Below are 22,500 nucleotides of genomic sequence, written 5' to 3' on the forward strand. Positions count from 1 at the left end.
CTCTCTCTCTCTCTCTCTCTCTCTCTCTCTCTCTCTCTCTCTCTCCCAATCTCGGCAAGACATCTAGTTTCTGTTTGGTTTGATTCTCTCTCTTTGTGCCCCAGCCCAGAGTCTGCCTTCAGGCAGAATGTCTCTTAGGAGCCAAAGTCCTATGATCTGTTGCCCAATGTCTGAAAAAAAAAAAAAGCTTCATATGTTTTGTCTGGTTTTTAAGTTGTTTACAGGAGTAAAGCAATTCTCACAGTGGTAAATTATCCTGGCAGTAGCAGAAGATCTATGAATTGCAAAATAACTTGCTAATGGGTGGTAGTCACATGACCAGAGACAAATAGGATTATTTATAACAAAAATTAAATAAATAGGTTAATAAATAGACTATAAGACTATTGCAAGCCCCCCGTAAAACATCATATTGGAAAAGAATTCTGTGGTGTCTGTTAAATGCATTGTAAGTGCATGGCATTGGGTCTGCTACTATGGGTAACATTAACATTAGCATCCCCGGGGGTAGGGGGTTATGTGTGGGGATGGGGGGGTGGGTTAGCTTTACAAAGGGCTTGGCCTACTTTACTCCTTGAGCCTTGGTTCTACCTGTCTGATGATCTGATGCCTCTCCATTGCCCTCTCTGACCGCCCCACCCCAGTCAGTCACCACTGAGGCCTTCAGCAGTTCTCAATGGCTGAGCCCTTCACCATTTCAGAACTTGTGCTTAGGATCGTGTCAGCACTGAGAGATGCACTTGTGACTTTTCATTTGTGGATTTCTGTGACTAAGTGCCATCTTTGGGACTGTATGCCTGCCCCGAATGGAAATCTAGTATCGTAGTATGTAGGGTTCCTGAGGTGGATATTCATGGACCACAGGGTTTCTCAAGACTTAGTTCTTGAGAAATCTTGAGTCTTCCCTGGGTCAACTTGGAATAAGTGACACATCCTGCATCTTTACCAGGGTGTGACTGGATTTTTGGCTAAGTTATTGGGTTCTTCTTCCTGGTACCCTTCTCCAACCTTCCAACCCTCCAACACTAGGTAGGAGAGCAGGAAGGTTAGAGGGGAAAGGAGGTGTTGATCTTGTTAGACTGCTTCCTGTTGATTAAGGGAGTCCTTGAGTCGAGTTTTGGCTTTCGTCATCAGGATACCTACAACCACTGGAGGAGGAGGAGCAGCAGTCACGCTCACTCTCAGGCCTCCGCATTTGTCTACCCTCTGAGGAGTCCTCAGAATGCCAAAAGTAAACTATTCTCAGCTGGCAAAATAACATCCCAGCCTGAGCATGAGACAAATCCTAGTCAGCTGCTGCGGACAATCTAAAGCAGCCCCACACCTGGGATTAAAGCGAAAACATAGTTCCATAACATTTCTCTGCTTTTGAAGGAACTGAAATTCTCACTATGCCAGGGAGTCTCAATTTGGCACATGTTGGGCACAGTGGTCAATGACTGGTGGTTGTTGCAACTGCTAGGAGAGTGCCAGGCATGCTGCCAAACATCCTCTCTTCAAAAGATGGCCCAGACAGCAAAGCATTATCAAGCCAAAAACAGGTCTTTGATTTACCACTATGATGGAGAAGACAATGTTAAAACACATGTCCTTCCAGACTATCACCGTGTAGTCTGCTCTGTGATTTGTGACATTGCTTGTTGCTAGAATACTCAGTAGGCAAGTAGGAGATGACTGGAAAGAAAAGAAAGGAAGAGAGAGAAAGAGCCCTTTCCATTGGTATTCCAACAAATGGCTTCTTAATTTTATATTCAGTCATCTGTCCAGACAGCACAGGAATTCAAATGCTGGATGGGAGACAGCATACTCTAATTTTCTCGTGATTGCACTGTCATGAAGCTGGTAAATAATTCAGGACCATGGTAGAGGCCAGTGGCTGGGTGACACCTGGTACTGTATTGTTCGTATCTAAGTACAGACCCCAAAGACAACACTGAGCACCTGTCACAATTGTTCTCCTATACCCGTGGGCCTAGTGTTCAGTGACTATTGATTAGCAGCATCTAATACTTGTCCAAGTTTCCTACACACACACACACACACACACACACACTCATAGATGCTACAGTAGGTGCTTTCAAAAAACAAAGCAGAAATGGCAACCTCTTCCATTCCTTCGACTAACCCCAAATCTGTTTTTTCTATTAAAGGATGGGTTAGTTTTAAAAAGTAGGGATACGACTCGGGCATGTCCAGTCTGTGACCCATGGACCACAGGCCTCACCCACTTCTCTTTTTCCTCCCCTCCCGCTCTTCCTCATAGCTTGCTTTGTAGCCAAGCTGGCCAACTCCTGAACACCCAGCTTGGTCTTCCGAGCACTGAGACTGCAGATGTCTGTCTTGGCTTCTCTTCTCATCACAGTATTCATATTAGGAATATTTTCTGAGAGTAATTACATCTCCTCAGCCAGTCACTCAACCCCTCTCCCTAGAACTCAACTAGCCCACTGCAGCTCTGTGATTCTGGCAATTTGAAAACCAATACACAAGCCCCAGAGGGGATAGGTACTCCACGGGAAGACCAACAGAGTCAACTAACCTGGACCCCTGGGGTTCTCAGAGACTGAACCACCAACTAAGGAACATACATGGGCTGGCCCTAGGCCTCCCAACACATGTGTTGCAGATGTGCAGCTTGGTCTTCGTGCAGGTCCTGAACAATAGGAACAGGGGCTATCACCAAAGCTGTTACCTGTATGGTGGCATACGTTCTTAAGCTGGGATGCCTTGTCTGGCCTCAATGGGACAGAAAGCACCTAGTCTCACAGAGACTTGAAGTTTCAGGGTGGAGGGATACCCAGGGGAGGAGCCCACCTGCTCGGAGAAGAAGGGGGGATGGGGAAGAATTGTGGGAGGGGGTGACTGGGAATAAGCAGGTTGTAGAGTAAAGAAGTAAAAATAAATGACTAATTAAATTTAAAAACTAATAAATAGATTAAAAAAGACCAGTATACATTTTGGGCAACTCAGCTGTCTGGACATGGAAGGCTTCTTCCTCATCCTGAGAGACAAGAGACAATATGGGCTCTCCATCTCAGAATCACCTATGGTCAAACAAGCTTAAGTGAGGAGCTATGTAAAAAGTCGTGAATTTGGGGGAGGAAAAAGAGGATGATGTGCCTTATGAACCAAAAGTAAGGTTTTTAAAGAGCTTGGCCATTAGAAAAGACTCTAGAAAGTGCAGAGATTTTTGAAATTATGAAATGTACTTTGTTTCTAAATTACCTATTACAATGAATTTTGAATGTATTTATTAAAACATTTTATGGTTTAAAAATGTTGAGATATTTAGAAGCATATGTGTACACATGATAGAATGTAACCATGTATAGTTAAGATAGTAAGACCCTTTTAAACCTGTGTGTGCATGTTTGTTAGCCAGTCTAATTGCTTCCCTCCAGGGCCCAGTGTCGGAGCACTTGGAGCGTTGACTGCCCTCTGGTGGTGAGCCAGAACCAATTCGTTCCATGACCTGAGATGCCCATTCTTGATCCTGCGCTACCCACTGGGAGCAAGAGGCCAGCTGAAGAACATCTGGTCTTCAACTATGCCTGATGAAGGAGATTAATGAAACAACCCTTCACTTCTACTTGGATCCATTGTTTTTGTTTTTGTTTTTTATCCTGAATTTGGACTCTGGAGACAGCTCTGAGATGGAGCCTCTGGAAGAAAGACTCGAGTTGTTGTTTCTGTGCTTTAGCAAACGGTTTGCATCCTTGACCGGGTATAGCCAAGACTGAGTAGATACTCACAGAGGTGCATGTGGTGACATGGAGCCGGAAATCAACTGCTCTGAATTTTGTGACAGTTTTCCTGGTCAAGAGCTGGATCGGAGACCCCTTCATGATCTTTGCAAGACAACCATTGTAAGTGAGCAGCCATGGGGCATTATATAGATGCCATGGGGCTAGACATAAATATGGTGGTGGTGGTGATTGAGGAGGAGGAGGGGGGAGGGGGGAGGGGGAGAGAGGAGGAGGAGGGGGAGGAGGAACAGGAACTGCCCACGTAGGACAAACATTGCCCTGCTTTGGTGCCGTCTATAGATCCTTTATTCTTTTGCTTATTTGGTTTTGGTTTTGTTTCCCTGTGTAGTCCTGGCTGTCCTAGAACTCACTCTGTAGTTCAGGCTGGTCTGGCACTCAGAGATCCCCCTGCCTCTGCCTCTGCCTCATGCGTGTGAGTGCTCAAATTAAAGGCATGATCCCTCATTCTTAACCACTTCACTTTTTCTCCTACCTCCAGACTGACTCCCAGCACAGTAGTGTGGACATCTCCCCACTGTCTCCTGCCCTCTTGGGTATTATGTGGACCTTTCTCAGCTGTGGGATACTTCTGGTGCTTTTCTTTCTGGCTTTCACAATTCGCTGCAGGAAGAACAGGTAAGTAACCTCCTGCCTAGAGTCTCGTCCCCTGTAACTAGAACTGTGAAACTCACAATGCTGACATCATCTTGGCACCAAGAGTGGTTAGGCCTAGCCAGGGTCCCCCAGTGCAAAGCTTGTGGCCCTAGGGAGCTTGTCTGTCATGCTCCCCACTGGGCCTCTAACACTTCAAACAGATTGACACATAATGGACACAGTAAGTGTGTTTGGTGGTTTTGGAAGGAAGGATGCTTAAATCCAAGTGGTGAGTGCTGCCAAGAAAAGAACTGTAAAGGGCATGTGTATCGGGTGGAGACCTACACGATTTCTATAATGTAAACCAGCGCCCCATCAGCAAATTATACAGTGATATTATTGTCTCTCATGTGATTTGCTCCCAGTAAACCAGTCTTTGAAAGCATTCAGGGGCAAGCTTTGCCCACGTAAACAAAAGAAACTTTGGGCTGGAGAGGCAGCTCAGTTGACAAAGTGCCTCCCTAGCATCCACAAAACCCTGGGCCCGGTCCTCACCATCGTGTATAACCAGATGCTTGCCTGTAACCTCAGAGCTGAGGGCAGAGGCAGGAATATTAGCAGTTCAAGGTCATCCTTGTCTACAGAGGGTTTGAGATAGTCTCTCCCTTCCCAGCCAGTGAGGTGGATCAATGGGTACTACTACCATGGAGTGTGCTCCTTTAGTCGTTAGGGTATGACATGACACCTTCCATCTCGGGTCTTGTTCTTCACTCGGTTGCTCTAGGCTGCTGTGTTGTAGGCTGTCCCAGCGGTGAGGCCCATGTGAGAAGGATCTGATGTTTCCAGCTTGTAGCCGTGTGAATACCCCGGACTTACTCTATTAGTCATGGTTTTCTAGAAAAGCACAACTGCTATATATATGAAATTTATTAAGTCAGGATATTTAAAAAAGAACAAGATGATAAGAAACGCTGTGGATCAAAATACATCATACAGTGAAGCAGCTAATGGAAGGAAAGATAAAATAGCCCATTTTACAACGTTCTATATTGGACAATGAAATTTGTTCAAAAGGGCAACAATACAATCAAATAATTCAGCTAGGCATGGTGGCTCACGCCTTTAATCTCAGCACTTGGGAGCAGAGGAAGGTGAATTTCTGAGTTCTAGGCCAGCCTGGTCTACAGAGTGAGTTCCAGGACAGCCAGGGCTACACAGAAAAACCTATCTCAAAGACAAACAAAAACAATTAGATGACATGCTTCATTTCAGTCTGAGGTTGTGTGTGTCTGTGTGTATCTGTGTGTATTTGTGTGTGTGTGTGTGTGTGTCTGTCTGTCTGTGTGTATCTGTGTGTATTTGTGTGTGTCTGCATGCATGGGTGTGTGTGTGTGCATGCATAAGTGTGTGTGTGTGTGTGTGTGTGTGTGTGTGTGTGTGCACGCATGTCCTGTTGTGTCTAGGGAACAGTTTCCCTGAAGTCATCTACTATCCCTGGCTCTACAATCTTTCTGACCCCTCTTCCTCATAGACCCATGTGCCTTGAGGAGAGGGCTTTGATATATGAGACAACCCGTTTAAGGCTGAGCACTCTCCCGACTTCTGCATGTTGAGCAGCTGTGAATCTCTGTATTAATTGCCATCTACAAGGAGAAGCTTCTCTGGTGAAGGCTGAGTGATATATTGATCCATGGCTGTACCAATGAGCCATTAGGAGTCATTTTATTGCTGTGTTGATGTAGCAGAACAATGGTAGCGGCTTTTCTCCTGGGGCCTATGACCTTACTATCCGTAGGCTCTCTCCGCCTTGCTGACGGTCTCAGGGATAGGTTCCATTCCACGGACTGGGCCTCAAATCCACTTAAAAGCAGTTATCCCATAGAGTTCCCTCTGCCGTTGCTCGGGTGAGTATGTCCTATCAGAAAGGTCCATACTGTAGCTCACAGGGTTCATAGTTAGGTGAGCTCGATAATTGTGGTTTTTCCCTAGCATAGCATGAATAGAACCTCCCAGCACTATGAAAGGTAGACAGTAAGGATTAAATTGAATAGCAGTTAGATTTCTCCATGTTCAATGACTCAAGTATATGATGTCTTTAACAATAGGGCCTTAAAAGGGAACTACTTCTAAAAAAAACCCTAAAAACCTATGGTGTATTTACTCTCAGATAATCTGATTATATAGCAAATCCAAAGGAATAGATCTTTAAAACAAACCCATATTACATCCCCCCATTTTATATATATATATACACATATATACAACATATATGTATATATACATATATGTCTATTATATATAATATATGTGTACAAATATATGCATATGTGTATAATATGTGTGTGCATATGTATATATGTGTATATACACATATATATGTATGTAATATATATATATGGCATGTGTGATATATATATATATAATATATGCATATAACATATATGTGTGTATATATCAGCAAGCTGATCCCAAAATTCACTCAAAGAACTTTGAATTCCCAACTCACATTTCAAAAAGCATAAAATCACTAGGATCCACCCAATTTCAGGACTTACCACAAAGACACAGTAATAAAGTCAGTTTTGCACTGGCAAATATAGACACATACATTGACACAAAGATCATATTGAAGTAAACCCACGTTTTTTGTGGCCCACAGATAACAACCAAGAGCAAAGGCAATTTCACGGTAAAGTTCACTCTCTTCAACAAAGGACGCTGGAAAAACTAGATACCCACATCAAAGAAGTGCCTTTGACCTACACCATGTACCATGTTCAAAACTAAAATCCCAAACTCTAATGTTTATTCAGAAATAATAGAAAATTTCTGTGATACTGGAAAAATATTCCTTGGATAAAATATCAAAAGTACAACCTATAAAAGAAAATGTTGAAAAATTCAGCTTCATAAGAATGAAATAACAACTTGTCTCCCAAAAAGAATCTTGAGAGTATAAAAAAATAAGCCATGGGTTGAAATGAAATATTTATAAATCTGATAAAATACTTCTATTTGTATGTGTTGGCACACACTGCTGGTAAGAGTGCATTGTGGTAAAGCTATTGTGAAAACCTTGCCCACTGGTTTCTTTCAAAATTCAGTTCCCAGCAATCTTACTCTTGAGTTTTTACTTAAGAGAAATGACTCTATGTCTATAGAAAAACTCATAACCAATGAGTTTTGGCAGTTACATTTTAATAGCCTCAAACTGGAGATAGCATGAATATTCATCAAAAAATGAACACAGAAAAAAATACTATTTGCTCATGTGATATAATAGTATTCAGAAATAAAAAGAATGGATTGCCAATTTGGAAAAATATAGATAAGTCTGAAAATAATTATACTGAGTAAAAGAGACAAGGCAAAACCAATACTTTTATAATTCCAGTTACACAAAGTTCTAGAGAAGTAATCCATTGCTAACTAACTTGCACTAGCAGAAGGGTCAGCAGCTGACTGCAAGTGGGTGAGGGCGGTAGAGAGACACAGGAAAGAGGACTTACGCGAGGTCACGTGGGAAACTTAGGTAGCTCTGAATTTCCGCCTTGTTAGGAGTGACACAAAATGAGAAGGAGCTTGTATTGGGGCTGGAGAGATGACTCACGGGCTGCTCTCCTAGAGACTCTGGTTCAATTCCCAGCACCCATCTTCTTGTAATTCCAGCCCCAGGGCATCAGATGCCTTCTTCTGGCCTCCATAGGCACTGCATACACATGGTACACAGACACATATGTTCAGGCAAACACTCATATACATAAAATAAAAATAAATGTTATATGAACATTCTTATGTTTCTGAGACATCCCTCATGTGGAATAAAGTATATGATGTGCAGTATGTTTTTCTAAATAGCTTCCCAAGTATCTTAAAGAACATCTGATAACTTACTAGATATTAATAATTAATATAAAAATCCCTTAGATTATTTATGAACTTATTAATAAAAATGTTCCTTTATTAATATTCTTATTAAACTGTAAGGACCACACTAAGTTTACTGCTGACACTGTTGAATAGTTCGGGCCCTACAGGAAGCTCTCTTGGTGCCTACTCTGACGTGTACAAAGTACGGTTTACGCTGTCAGTTCTACTCTAAGCTAACCTTGTTCAATAAGCCCTTTTATTCTGAGGCTTTATTTCCCTATTACTGGAGACGACAGTTATAGATGATAGATTGGCATCTTGTTGGACCTCAAAACTGATGCTGGAATTCCCATCATACTCTTCAGTAAAATGTTGCTGTCTGAGAAATATGAGTTATAACAATTGTGTAGAATGTGGATATTTACTCTCCTTGCAACTTTCCAACTTAACCTGTTACTGCTTCATGAATGTTAGCAAAAGACAAAAGTCCCCTGGTTCAGAGCCAAAGTAGTCAACACTCTTGACAATAACGGTAGGTACGCAGCTTCCTGTTAGACTCGTTGGCTCCCAGGGCGATGAAGGGACTGTGGACATAGTTCATATCCAGAGAGAACAAGGAAAGAAAGGTCTGTGATAGATGCTTGCAGAGCCTGTAAGTTACCACCTGTCAAGGAGAGGAGACTCAGTCCAAAGGATTCACCTTTACCGAGATACAAGGAAGCTAGGTGTGTGAGAGAGAGGGGGGAGGGGAGGGAGAGAAAGAGAAGATGCTACCTGATCTCCCAAGGTTGCTCATGGATTATATAAACAGTCCTGAGAAGGGCCTGGGTAGAGAACAGGCAGGCACTTGTGTCTTGGACTCAGCAAGAGTATACAGAGCTGCTCCTGGGCCCATGGTAGCTCTGCATCCATCTCAGAGCTCTGCGTAAAGGCAGCTTCCATATCTGTAGGAGTGCCAGTCAGATGCCCAGGATGAAGTGCCCTTTCCTAGGCCCTCCTCGCTCCCCTACAGCTTCCTCCCTGTTAGGGTCAGCACACAGGTCCTCTGGCATCTGGCAGAGCTGAGTGTCACACTCTAGTGTGCATTGCCGTGTTTGCCTTCTCTGCCTTCAGAAGATCCACACCCTGGCTCCCAAGCACTGCCTTGTACCCTTTCTGGACTCTCTGCCTCCTGGGTTTCATGTCCTTAGAATCTCCATGCTTTTTGGAGAAGTCTTTAACACCTTTTCTTCATTCCTCCCATTTCTGAGAGCGTTTTATTATCATCTGAGTAAAGCTGACTTTATTACCATCAACAGGAAATGTTTAGTGAGCTGAATACTTATGTACCCAGGATACTGTGTAAAATATGATTTATGGGTTTCTGAGACCTTGAAATGTATCTGTCCCCTGGGTAGAGAAACATGAGCAACTCGAGGTACATTTTGGTTTTGAAAAAAAAAAAAAAGCTTTCAAGCAGAGGAGGGGCTAGTGGGGGAGGGGAATGACCAGCAGAAAGGGTTGGGGACTGGGGAAGGGTCAACAAAACAAAGGATTATGAAAATTCCATAATGAAATTCATTGCCTTGTAAGCTGATTTTTTTTAAAAGAAATTCATTTTAAAATCCAGTTTGTAACCTAAAGCCTTGCTGCCAGGCAGGATCTGTGCTGTTTTGTCATATTGATTGTCCCAGGCCTGTCATCGCTGTGGTTTGATTCATTGGAGCTGAGAGCAAGGTGAGGAGAAGGACAGGCTAGCAATACCAATCACTTTTGGCTGAGAGAAAGCTTGCACACTGAGTTCTGGGAACATCGCTGTGATCCTCAACACAGTGATTGCTGAAGAAGGAAAAGCAATCCATCCCAGAATAAACACTGACCATGTAGCTCAAGTTAGGATGACACTGCAGGGTCAGGGGCTGGATGAGGCAGAGGAACCAGGAACAGATCCTGGCTCTACCACCACAGAAGCTAAGATTCATAGAAGGGAAATATTATTTGGGTCGTCATTTCCAAGGGATTGGGCAGGGAGCTAAAACTAGATGTGGTGTCATGAGGTCAGATGCCACTGCCATGTGGAAACACACCAGATAGATAGATGATAGATAGATAGATAGATAGATAGATAGATAGATAGATAGATAGATAGAGATGGATGGATGGATGGATGGATGGATGGATGGATGGGCGGACAGACGGACGGATGGACAGACAGACAGACAGACAGAGTAAACATCTGAACACAACTGTCATTGCCCTATTACAGCTGATGGTGGATGGGATTTACTGAATTAGGAAGAGGGAGTTTTAACTCTCTTACCAAATAATGAGATCCTTGAAACTTTAAAAAAAAAATTAAGTCTTGTTTTTATTTTCATTGGTGGTTTGCCTGTATGCATGTCTGTGCACCACGTGCATGCAGTGCCCTCAGAGGCCAGAAATGAACCCCAGATCCCTAAAACTGGAATTACAGGCAGGTGCGAGTTGCCATGGAGATGCTAGGATTGAACCCTGGTTCAGTACTCCTTTTGTTTGTTTGTTTGTTTCGAGACAGGATTTCTCTGTGTATCCCTGGCTATCCTGAAACTCACTCTGAAGACCAGGCTGGCCTCGAACTCAGAAATCCACCTACCTCTGCCTCCCAAGTGCTGAGATCAAAGGTGTGTGTCACCACTGCCCAGAGGTTCAGAACTCAGTACACTGAGACAGCTTTCCAGCCCCTCTTCTTGAATTGTTAATATTTATATATTCATTTGTTAGTGGTACTGAGAGTAGAACCCAGGGCCTTGCTCATTCCAGTCAATTCCTGGCCACACCCCGGCTCCTGAGAGTTTTCATCTTTGCCCTCCATTGTACCCAGACTGTTGTTTCCCAAAGGAATACTTCAGCTGGCCTGGAATAAAATCAAGTACAAGGATAAGCTCTTGGAAGTCAGACGAGTTATTTTCCCTCTTTAACACAGTTTCAGCTCTGCAGACTGTGCATAGCAAAGCAGCTGCCTTGCATGGTGACCCTTTGGCCTACTGCTTACTCCCTCCCCAGGCCCCAGGAATGACATGGCAAGCTCCTGATGCCCAGCCCTTTGGCCTGTGGTTCTACTGAACCGTCATCTCAGTCCCATCGTCCTACTGAAACCCATCTGCTCTTGGCACACCATTAGCCATGTGGGCTGTCCTTTTGCAAGGCCTTCATGTACACGGGTGGCTACTGTTTATAAAATTAGCTACTGGAGCCAGCATGGTAATGCATGACTTTACTCCCAGCTCTCTGGAGGTAGAGGCAGGCAGATCTGTGAGTTCAAGGCCAGATTGGTATACATACAAAGTTCTGGGTCAGCTGGGACTAGATAGAGACCCTGTTTTTTAAATTAAACACACACACACACACACACACACACACACAAAGAACAACAACAACAAAATCACATTTTTCATGGAATTTGTTTTCTCAAAGTATAAGTCAGAAAATAATAAATATATGGGGTTTTACTGAACAGAGATAGTGAATATGAGTTCTCTGGGTAACAATGGTAGAATTTGGAGCTGAGAAAGAACATTGCTTGACTCCCACTGGGTAGGAAGTGTAGCTGCTGTTTTAGGAACAGAATATTAACATTTAATGGAACTGTGCAACTATCTTAAATAAAACCATTGCTCTGGGTGCCTTCATCCAGGAACCTAAGTGGTAAAACTTAGAAACTCCTAGGAATGCTTGGACAGTGCCTCTTGGCTACCTGCTGTGCTTGGGTAGTAAGTGGATACCAGCCTGGGCTGAGGTTCCCCTGCAGAGCATGTCCGCATGCACTCCTTCCTCTGCTTCGTGTACTTTGCCACCAGAGAGTTGTCAACACATAGATGAGGCTCTTGAGGGACAGGGCCCTTCATTGTCTAAGCGAAGAAAAAGAAAAACTTGGTACTGAGAGGCTTGAATGCTTAATTCCAATGGTACTATTCTTTTTAAGTTTTATTATTTGGGAGAGGGGAGGAGAGAGAGAGAGAGAGAGAGAGAGGAGAGAGAGAGAGGAGAGAGAGAGAGAGAGAGAGAGAGAGAGAGAGAGAGAGAGAGAGAGAGAGAGAGAATGAGTGCAGGTAATTGAAGTGGCCATAGGTGGTGTCAAATATCTCTAGAGCTGGAGGTACAGATGGTTGTGAGCCACTCGATGGGAGCACTTGGAACTGAACCCATGTCCTCTGAAAGAGCAGTACTTGCTTCTAACCACTAAGCCATCTCTCCAGCCCCTCTAATGTACTATCGTGTATACTTGGAGACAGGATGGGCTACAGGATAAAAATGAAAGAAACAAAGTCAGGTTCCAGCATTACTGAATAAAGATAAGAAATACTATAGTGTCTTATATTCACATAGTATAAAAAATCTTATTCAGGAAGAGAAAGATTGCTGAATTTCTCTACTTTGAACCTAAAAAGGTGAGTGTGGTGGTGCACACCTTTAATCCCAGCACTCAGGAAGCAGAGGCAGGGGGACATCTGTGAGTTTGAAGTCAGCCTGCTTACATATCGAGCTCCAAGACAGTCAGGAGGACATAGAGAGGTCTTGTTGGTAGATAGATAGATAGATAGATAGATAGAACTGAAATTTTCTGTTTGTTAAAAATGCTACTAAAAAAAAGTAGCGAAGCTGTAGACTGAGAGAGTATATTCACAACATACATATCAGTAAAGGATTTTTTCCAGAATGAAGAACTATAAATCAATAAGAAAAATAGGAAAAAATATACCTTTTTTCCTTTTCTTTTTTAAAGATTTATTTATTTATTTATTTATTTATTTATTTATTTATTATTTATCATATGTAAGTACACTGTAGCTGTCTTCAGACACTCCAGAAGAGGGCATCAGATCTCATTGCGGATGGTTGTGAGCCACCATGTGGTTGCTGGGATTTGAACTCAGAACCTTCAGAAGAGTAGGCAGCGCTTTTAACCACTGAGTCATCTCTCCAGCCCCCCACCTTTTTTTCTTTCATTGAAGATAGATTCTTTTCCTCATACAATATATCCCTATTATAGTTTCCCTCCGTCTACTCCTCTCAGTCCCTTCCCTCCCCTACTCCCCTCTGGATCCACTCCCTTTCTGTCTGTCATCAGAAAAGAGCAGGCTTCTCAGAGATAATGACCAAACATGACAAAATAAAACATAGTAAGATGAAGGAATTTTTAAATGGATAACAGATATGCAGTAACACTTCCCAAACAAATATATATAGCTAGCCAATACACGAATACTGATTGGTCAGAAACATGCAGACTGAAGTCACAGTGGACAGCCTACATACATACTCAATGTCTACTAGGAAAAAAATGGACAAAATTAAGTTTGGAGAAGATAAAGAACAATAGGAATCCCAATACATTGTTATGGAAGTATAGTTACTTAACTAGAGAGATGTCCTAGATGCCTCATGATTTCAGGCATTGTGTGAATGTCATAACACATTGCATAGCCCTAAACAGCATAGTCTACTAGAGATGTAGGCTCTAGAGACCACTGCTGTGCAGGCAGACTATATTCATGTGGTGTCTGAGTGTATATATAGATATATTCACTTTGCAAAACTGTCTAGCGAAATCTATAAACCGTGAACATATTCATACTCCATGTGTCTGAAATCCCATCAAAACTGTACATATTGCTACCAAAGTACACTTACTAGAATATTCCTAGCAGTACTATTTATAACAAACTTATTTCAGACCGTTTTGTATTGCTGTAACAAAACATCTAAGGCTAGATTCTGTATAAAGAGAAGAGCTTTATTTAGTTCATGATTCTGGAAGCTGGAAAGTCCAAACAGAATAGTGCTACTATTGGGTAAGGGGTCCCTGGCTGTATCACAACATGACAGAAGGACAGGAAACTAAAAATATCCAAAGAGGCCCAAATATGTGGGGGTCATCTTGATTTATGCCAGTTGGCTGCCATGTTAACCAATCAAGATCAAACCTATCGCCAAGAGATGGACATTAATCCATTCTAGACTGGTGCTTACGTGACCCAGGTCACTCTTTGATGTCCCACCGTCTCTCAACAGTGTTGCCCTAGGAACCATACGGCGATATCAGTTTGGTTTAAACAGCCCGTGTTCACACCCTAGCAGAGCTGTGGAGAAACTGGAAGCAGCTCAAATGTCCATCAACAATTTAACATCTCAGTGCCTTCAGATATATCCCATGACTCTGTGCTACACAATAATTGACTGTGGTCTACAACTACCTACCATAATCCAGATGACTCTCAGAAAAATTGTACTGATCAGGAGAGTCAACCCTGTGTGATTCCACAGACAAGCTAACCCTTCAGAAGTCAGGACAGACCTAGGTCAGGAGGGAGCGGAAGGGAGATGTCATGACCAGAAGAACAAGGAACAGGTTTCTCAAGCAGAAGTTGGCTTCCTTTCTTGAGCGGCATGCTGGATTCAGAGGTGTGTTTGGTGTGAATTTTTTTGGTTGTATATTTATACAGATGAATTTATCATTTTTTTTCTGTTCTGTTTTGGATTTGAGCTTGGTTTTTGAGACAGTCTTGCGATGTAGCCCTAGAGCCTGGTCCTTACTGTGTAGCCCAATCTGGCCTCAAATTCATGGAAGTCTTCCTGTTTTAGCCTCTAGACTATATGCACCACCTCATGCTTGATTCCATGTATTTTTCTTCACCATGTTTTTAAAAGTATCATTGAGGTTTTTTCTGCAAGATGAAAACCTCCAGAAATGATATATGTCAGTTTGTTATAAGAAACAAAAATTCTTAAATACTTTTTTCTGAAAAAAATATTCTTACTTATGTCTATAAAAGGATATTAAGAGCTAAAATGATTAATTATACTGTAAATGTAGAGTGAACTATGTAAGACTTATTTATATACCACTGATTTAAAAAAAAATAAGGAAAAAAAAGGAGGAGAAGGAAGAGAACTTGGTCCAGCAAGATGGCTCAGCAGATAAAGGTACGTGCTGGGAAGCCTGACAACTTGAACTTGATCTCCAGAACCCACGTGGGAGAAGGAGAGATCCAACTCCTGTTAGTTGCTCTTTACCATCAACATGTGGCATGGTTCCTGCTATGTGCACGCATGTGTGCACACATGCACCAACTAAATGTACAAAAACACCCCCAGGAACTTGTTTATAAAAACATCCCATTTGATGGCAACAAAAGTACCTGAGATAAAAGAACAACAAGTTCAAGATCACCAAAGTTAACATGTCTGTGCCTGCCCCAGAGGGTGGAGGAACAACAGCTCAGTGGTTAAGAGAGTATACTGCTCATGCAAAGGACCAGAGTTCAGTTTTCAGCAAGTTTATATCAAGTGGGTGGCTCACAATCGCTTGTAGCTCCCGTTTCAGAGGATCTCAGGTACCTGCACCCATCTTCCAGTCTCCCTGCCTCCCCCACCCTGCACATATGTATAATTGAAAATGTAATCTTAAAACAACAATAGCTTTTGTATTGTCTTCCAGGGCATCATCAAGAAAGGGAAGTGAGCTTGTGGAATAAAGGGATTGGAGAAGTAGCCCAGTGGTTAAGAGCCAGATACAGTCCTATCTGCTGTTCCAGAGGACCCAGGTTCAATTCCCAGCACTCACATAGCAGTTTACAACTGTCTGTAACTCCAGTTTCAGGAGATCCGACATCTCCACACAGACAGACAGGCAGACAGACAGACACTCAGGCAAAAACACCAATGCACATAAAATAAAAACAAATCACAAAAAAGAAAATGTTTTAAAATCATACATCAGGAAAAGGATTTCTACCTGGATATTTAAAGAGTACTTACAACCCAATAACAAAAGGCAAAACCTAGGGAGCTAGAGAGATGGCTCAGGGGTTAAGAGCATTGACTGCTCTTCTGAAGGTCCCGAGTTCAAATCCCAGCCACCACATGGTGACTCACAACCATCCGCAATGAGATCTGACACCCTCTTCTGGAGTCTCTGAAGACAGCTACAGTGTACTCACATATAATAAATAAATAAATCTTTAAAAAAAAAAAAAAAGACAAAACCAAGCTCTGCCCATTGTGTTTCGAGACAACAGACTTGTGCGGAGCATAAGCTCACTCTTGTGATAAAGATTGGAAATTGGTTGATCCATCGTGGAAAACAGTGTAAGTGGGCCGGGAGTCTGAATACGTGTACCAATTCGCAGCAGGCACGTCATTAACTGGGAAGAGGAAGGCAGACCGAACCCAGCCACACACCACACTCTACACCCACTGGGAAGGCGGGAATACAAAAGTTGGCCAGTGTTTTTGAGGCCATGGTGGAATTGTAGCACTCATGTCCTATGGGTAGGAATATAAAACAGTTCAGCTGCTTTGGATGTCCTTTGAGACTCCCCCATGTTGAATGGCAACAATTAAATTCCTAGATCTATATCTGAGGAAATGAAAACATATGTCCACATCAAAACTTATAAATGGATGCCCTATTACTTATGATAGCTCCAAAGTAGAAATAACTAACCCAGGTGTCAGCTTTAAAAGCCAGCCACAAAGTGCTATACACTGTATGATTCCCCTTCATAAAAAAGTTCAGAGTCGGAACTCACGAGTTATAGTGCTAAAGTCAATGTAGTATCTTGCCTTTTAGCAACAGGGAAAGGCAACAATTATGATGTGGCTATAATGTTTTCATTTTGGGACTTGGGTTATTGTCACATAGATGTTCACTTCATAGTAATTCACAAAGCTATACATTTAAAAAAAAAAAAAAAAAAAAAGCTTTCCTGGCTGGATAGTGGTGGTGCATGCCTTTAATCTCAGCACTTGGGAGGCAGAGGCAGGTGGATCTCTAAGTTTAAGACCAGCCTGGACTACAGAGTGAGTTCCCAGGACAGCCAGGGCTACACAAAAAAATCCTGTCTTGGAAAAAAAAATAAGTTTTCCTTGTCCATTACTTTTTAAAGGCAAATTGTCAGGACTCTGTAATTATAGGAGTCATGGACAGGAAGTAGCTGCACCTTCAGGGGACTGTAGAACAGGAGGACCAAGAGTCAACTTCCAAGCACCCCACTTAAATAATTCGAGATGTCATGAGCACTGTGCTCTTCCAAATTCATACATGACTAAATGTATGTGTCCTAACGCGACTGTATTTGGAGACAGCGTTTTTTAAAGTTAAATTAGGTCACAGCACTAGTCCCTTAAGGCTGTTATCCAGAGAGCAAAGATCGCAGACGCACCGGCTGCTCCAGAAAGCTGCCTGCAAGGACTCTGCAGGCAGGCAGCTGTCGGCCAGCTAGGAAGGGTGCTTCACTACAAAACAGCCTTGCCCAAGACATGGTCCTGGCCTTCCAACCTCCTGGAGTTTGAGAAAATAAGATCATCAACTCTGTGGCGTTTTGTCATGGCGGTGAGCGCAGAATAGTGTGGCAGGTACTCGCAAGGATCCAGCCGCCTTTCCTCCTCTGACCAAATTACCGTATCAAGATTTAGTCCAAAGTTTCCCGTTTCCTTTGCCTTTGGAAATGTAACTGAATCTCCACATTTGGTTGGAGTACTAACTAGGTATGAAAGCCAATCTGACATTAATCCACACCTGATCCCTCCCGGTGCCATCGTCCCTTCTCCCCATTGAGGCGTGGGGCTTGCTTTTATCTGTACAGTTCACCAGATAGTAGACATATTCTCAAGCATTTTGAATTTTGCAGCTCTCAATGGCAATAGCTAGCGACTCTCCTCTGTCCCTCCCCCACACTGTGTGTGTGTGTGTGTTTGTGTGTGTGTGTGTGTGTGTGTGAGTGTGTGTGTCTGTGTCTCTCTGCGTGGGAGGAGCTGTGTGCGCCATGCTAATCTATGCACAATGACCTTTGTTTCTATCAGACTGAGCAGATGTAGGAATTAATCATTGTCACTCCTGGATGGCGCAGCTGCAGCTGTCCCCCGCTGCCTTTTCTTGCCTCTGATAGATTTATTAGTATGTTTTGTTTGTTGGAAAGCATGCCTCAGCAGAAAAGAACGAGAAAATCGGAGTCACTTATCTGTAACTATAGATTTCTAGAAACCTTTTCCCCCCTACACATCTTTAAACCTGAACCTTTAAATCTACCCTGAACCTTTAAAAGAAATGGGAGAGGAAGAAAAAGAGCAGAAAGCAATCCCAACTGGCCACACTGTTTCTGGGACACCACGATGACTCTTCCCCTTCTGAACTCTCACTTTGGATGTGACATGGCCTCCAGCCTAGGATTGCAAAGGAACCAAGTTCCCTTCAGTCCCCTCCCCCAGAACCTGGAAAAATACCTTGACTCTGGGTCTGAGAAAAGCTGCAGCCTGGGTTTACTTGGCATTAAATTTCATCTTCTAGTAGGGTCATCTACAGCCTTCAAACTATAACTACCACTTTCTATTGTGCAGATGTCCCTATGGCTCCTACAGATCAACCCCTGGTAACCCTGGCGCCGTCCTGGGTGGACATTAAAGTAGCTATGACTCTTTGGGTATTAGAACTTGGCCCCAAAACCCAGTGTAGCTTTGTGGGCCTGGGCTTTTGTCTATTTTCATTCCAGAGCCTGGAGAGTGACCCAATCAGGTCAACACATCCTTAGGTAGAGAATGTATTCCAACAGCCACCAAATCAGTTTGGCATACCTGAGCAGAGGCTAAAGGGAGAAGACCACACCTGTCAAAATCTGTTCATCCCTTTCTGATGCCCCATTGCCTCCCCAGAGTCTTAGAATGGGAGAAGATGTCCTAGCCAGCCTGGACCTATCTGGTCCCACCCTGAGGGTTTTCGGCCTGATAGACTTAAGCGTATTGCTCTTCTGTGAGCTCTGTCCATCCCTTTTTTCCCCCCTTACCTCCACCCCATGTCTCCTGGTCATACAAGTCCTTGTGTATTCATTCAGTCCTTGCTCACCACTGCCCATGATTTCAAGTTTTCAACATCTGGCTGTGGGTCTGCCTAGACTCTGGAATCTAAACTCTTGTCATTTAAATTCTTTGGCTACCATATAACACTCTACACTGACAATATTTTTACCTCGGGGAGTAACACCAAGCACCTTTGTATGAGAAAGCAGGTAAACATCAGCCTTCACAGTTAGAGCTATCTCCCAAAGCAAGAGACATAAAAAAACACCAGCTAATGCTAGCTCATTCTGGGCAGTCTGTTATGGAGACGCTGCTTTAAAATTAAATTTTGTTGCCCGTACTGTCTCTTGGAGTACAGTGATCATTCTAAAAACTACCATGACCAAACCAACAGGGTTAGTCAACGATACTATAACACGACCAGTGCTGAGGCTGAAGCAAGTTCATCTTCTTCCAGTCTGCGTTTATATCATTCTAGGTACATACAAAGAATATGGTCAGTCCTAAGGCATAAACAAAATAATTAAGGAACAAACAAGGGATAAACAAAGGTCCCATGATGACTGTATTCAGGATCTTAAGGAGACCCACAAAGATACAAAGAATGAATTTCTCAGGTGTATTCATCTTGGGCCTACTTCCTTGTCCTAGCCTGTACTGGCTGGTTTTGTGTGTCAGCTTGACACAGGCTGGAGTTATCACAGAGAAGGGAGCTTCAGTTGGGGAAGTACCGCCATGAGACCCAGCTGTGGGGCATTTTCTCAATTAGTGATCAAGGGAGTAGGGTCCCTTGTGGGTGGTGCCATCCCTGGGCTGGAAGTCTTGGGTTCTATAAGAGAGCAGGCTGAGCAAGCCAGGGGAAGCAAGCCAGTAAGGAACATCCCTCCACAGCCTCTGCATCAGATCCTGCTTCCTGACCTGCTTGAGTTCCATTCCTGACTTCCTCTGGTGATCAACAGCAATGTGGAAGTAAGCTGAATAAACCCTTTCTTCCCCAACTTGCTTCTTGGTCATAATGTTTGTGCAGGAATAGAAACCCTGACTAAGACATAGCCCAAATGTCAAATTCTTGCCAAATTCCTAGAGGGAGGCACCAAGAGCTCTCCATACTACCACAGGTTGGCACTTTATCTGTAATATCCTAAGTTTACATTATCTGAACCCTTTTATTTTGATGGCATGTACTTACTTATCTATGTCTGCATGGTGAGCCTGAGTGTGCATGTCGGTGGTCAGAGGACAGCTTTCAGGAACTGGTTCTCACCTTCCACCATGAATGCCCCAGGGATCAAATTCAGGTTATCAGGCTTAGTGGTAAACCTTTATCCATGCATGACGCTATCTCATTGGACTTGTATCTGAACTTTTAAATGGTAGCTTATTTTTCAAGTATTCAAAAGTCTTATTCTGCCATACTCACTTGGGATCTCTTTCTATGTCTCTGGTATTCTCCTTTCTCAACTTCAGACTGGTGTGTCCTCATTTATTAGGGATCCTGGCACTCAGAGTTTTTCCTTCTGTAGAATTTATTTTTCTCTTATCCTAGAAGTGACTAATGTCAGATATCCCACATTGGTATACTATAAAATCTCAGCCTAGGCATCAGGCAAAACTGGATGACTTCCTTGTTCTTTCCCAATGCCCAGGCTAAGATAGGAAAACCAGTAAAACAGAATTGCACTTAGCAAAGGGCATTGTTCTCAACCATGCATAAACAGGAGTCCCTCAGACCTGGAGAAGACAGTAAGAGTGCAGAGGCTCTTTGGACGTCTTTGTAGATGCTGTTTCCACACCTTACATCAACTCTGCCTTTCTAAAGTTTATAATTCAGTGGTGTGTGGTACAATCACACAGCTGGGAAGCCATCATTAGACTGTAAATTTAATGTTCAAGAACCACTAAAACCAGAACATTTCCATTACCCCAAAATGTACTCTCTTGGCACTTTCTCTCTGTTTCTCCTACACCAAGCCCTTGGAAACCTATTATTCTTTCTATCTCTATGGGCTTATCTATTCTGGGCACTTCATGTAAATAGAGTCAAACAAAATGAGGTCCCTAATGTCTGGCTTCTCTTGTTTAGCATAACATTAGCATGTTTACTAAGCACACTCATGTGGTAGTACCAATCAGCATTTCATTTCTCTTGGTGGCTGAGTAATATTCCATTACATGGATGGCACCCATTGTGTTATCCATTCATCAGTTAAGAGATACTTGGTTTTTCCCACTTCGGAGCTGTTATAAATAAAAGGCTGCTCCAAAATATCACGAGCAAGTTTTTGTCTGAGCATATATTTTGCTGGCCTTGGAACAGAGTCGTATGATAACTGTTTGACCTAAGCTTAAAACTGTTTATCAAAATGGCTACCCCATTCAACAGTCCCATCAACAATCTAGAGTGGCTCCTACTTCTCCACACCCTCACCAGTGCCCACCATGTTATTACCTGCCAGATTTCAGCCATCTGGATGACTATAAAGTGGCGTCATGTGGTTTTCATTTGCATCTCCTTGATGATCAATTATTCTGAGAATTTTTTCATATACTTATAGGTTGTTTCTATAACTTCACAGGAGAAATGCCTATCTAAATCTTTTGATAATTCTAAAAAGTTTTTATTACTTTAGACATGTACTTAAATTAGTGGTTGTCAAATTTGGTTTACATTAGACTCTCCTAGAAAGCTTTTCTAAAAAGTCTTCATGCTGGGAGCTAGAGAGAATGGCTCAGAGACTAAGAGCTCTCCTTGCTCTTGTAGAGGACTAGGTTCAGTTCCCAGCATTGACATGGTAGCTCACAACCACTGGTAATTCCAGTTCCAAAGAATCCACCACCCTCTTCTGGCCCCCGTAGGTACTGCATGCATGTGGTACACATGTACATTCGGGCAACACACACACACACACACACACACACACACACACACACATGATAAATACATCTTCTAAAAATATAATGCTTAAGGTTGGCTTCCAGACCAGTTAAATCAGAATGCCAAACAGCCATTAAAAACCTATCCAGCCAGGCAGTGGTGGTGCATGCCTTTAATTCCAGCACTCTGGAAGCAGAGATTTCTGAGTTCGAGGCCATCCTGGTCTATAAAGTGAGTTCTAGGACAGTCAGGGCTACACAGTGAAACTCTGTCTCAAAAAACCAAAACCAACCAGCTGGGGCCAGCTCTGTCTGCTGTTCTCTCAGGCTCTCTCTTGAAGGTAGCCAAGAGGGAAAAACGTTGGTGGGGGGGGGGGGGGGTGGACTGGGGCAAGCCTTGGTCTTGTGAGATATTTAAGGTTGCCTTTTCTATAATAAAATGTTTACCTGTCATAAGTCTAAGTTACTTTGCAGTGGTAGCTGACCTGCTTGAGTCCCTCTGAGGCCAGAAACTGCAGTCTCTGGCTGGCCTTTAGCACCTCATCATAAAACAGCCAGGGATTAAGTAGAAGGATTTACTGATGGTGCTCCTTTCTCTGGCAAA

At 42.9% G+C, this 22,500-nt stretch overlaps 1 protein-coding gene across 2 annotated transcripts in view; it reads left to right on the forward strand.

The window, feature by feature from the left end:
* Gpr156 (G protein-coupled receptor 156) overlaps positions 1-22,500 on the forward strand; it is a 103,056-nt gene that overhangs the window by 33,420 nt on the left and 47,136 nt on the right. For both annotated transcript variants that reach the window (XM_031363850.1, XM_031363849.1), the window contains exons 2-3: positions 3,402-3,866; positions 4,246-4,382. In XM_031363850.1, coding sequence (XP_031219710.1) covers positions 3,771-3,866; positions 4,246-4,382 — 233 coding nt within the window. In that variant the 5' untranslated portion in view covers positions 3,402-3,770. The remainder of the gene's footprint in view (positions 1-3,401; positions 3,867-4,245; positions 4,383-22,500) is intronic.

The sequence above is a fragment of the Mastomys coucha genome, unplaced genomic scaffold (assembly GCF_008632895.1).
Source record: "Mastomys coucha isolate ucsf_1 unplaced genomic scaffold, UCSF_Mcou_1 pScaffold12, whole genome shotgun sequence".
NCBI classification, from domain to species: Eukaryota; Metazoa; Chordata; class Mammalia; order Rodentia; family Muridae; genus Mastomys; species Mastomys coucha.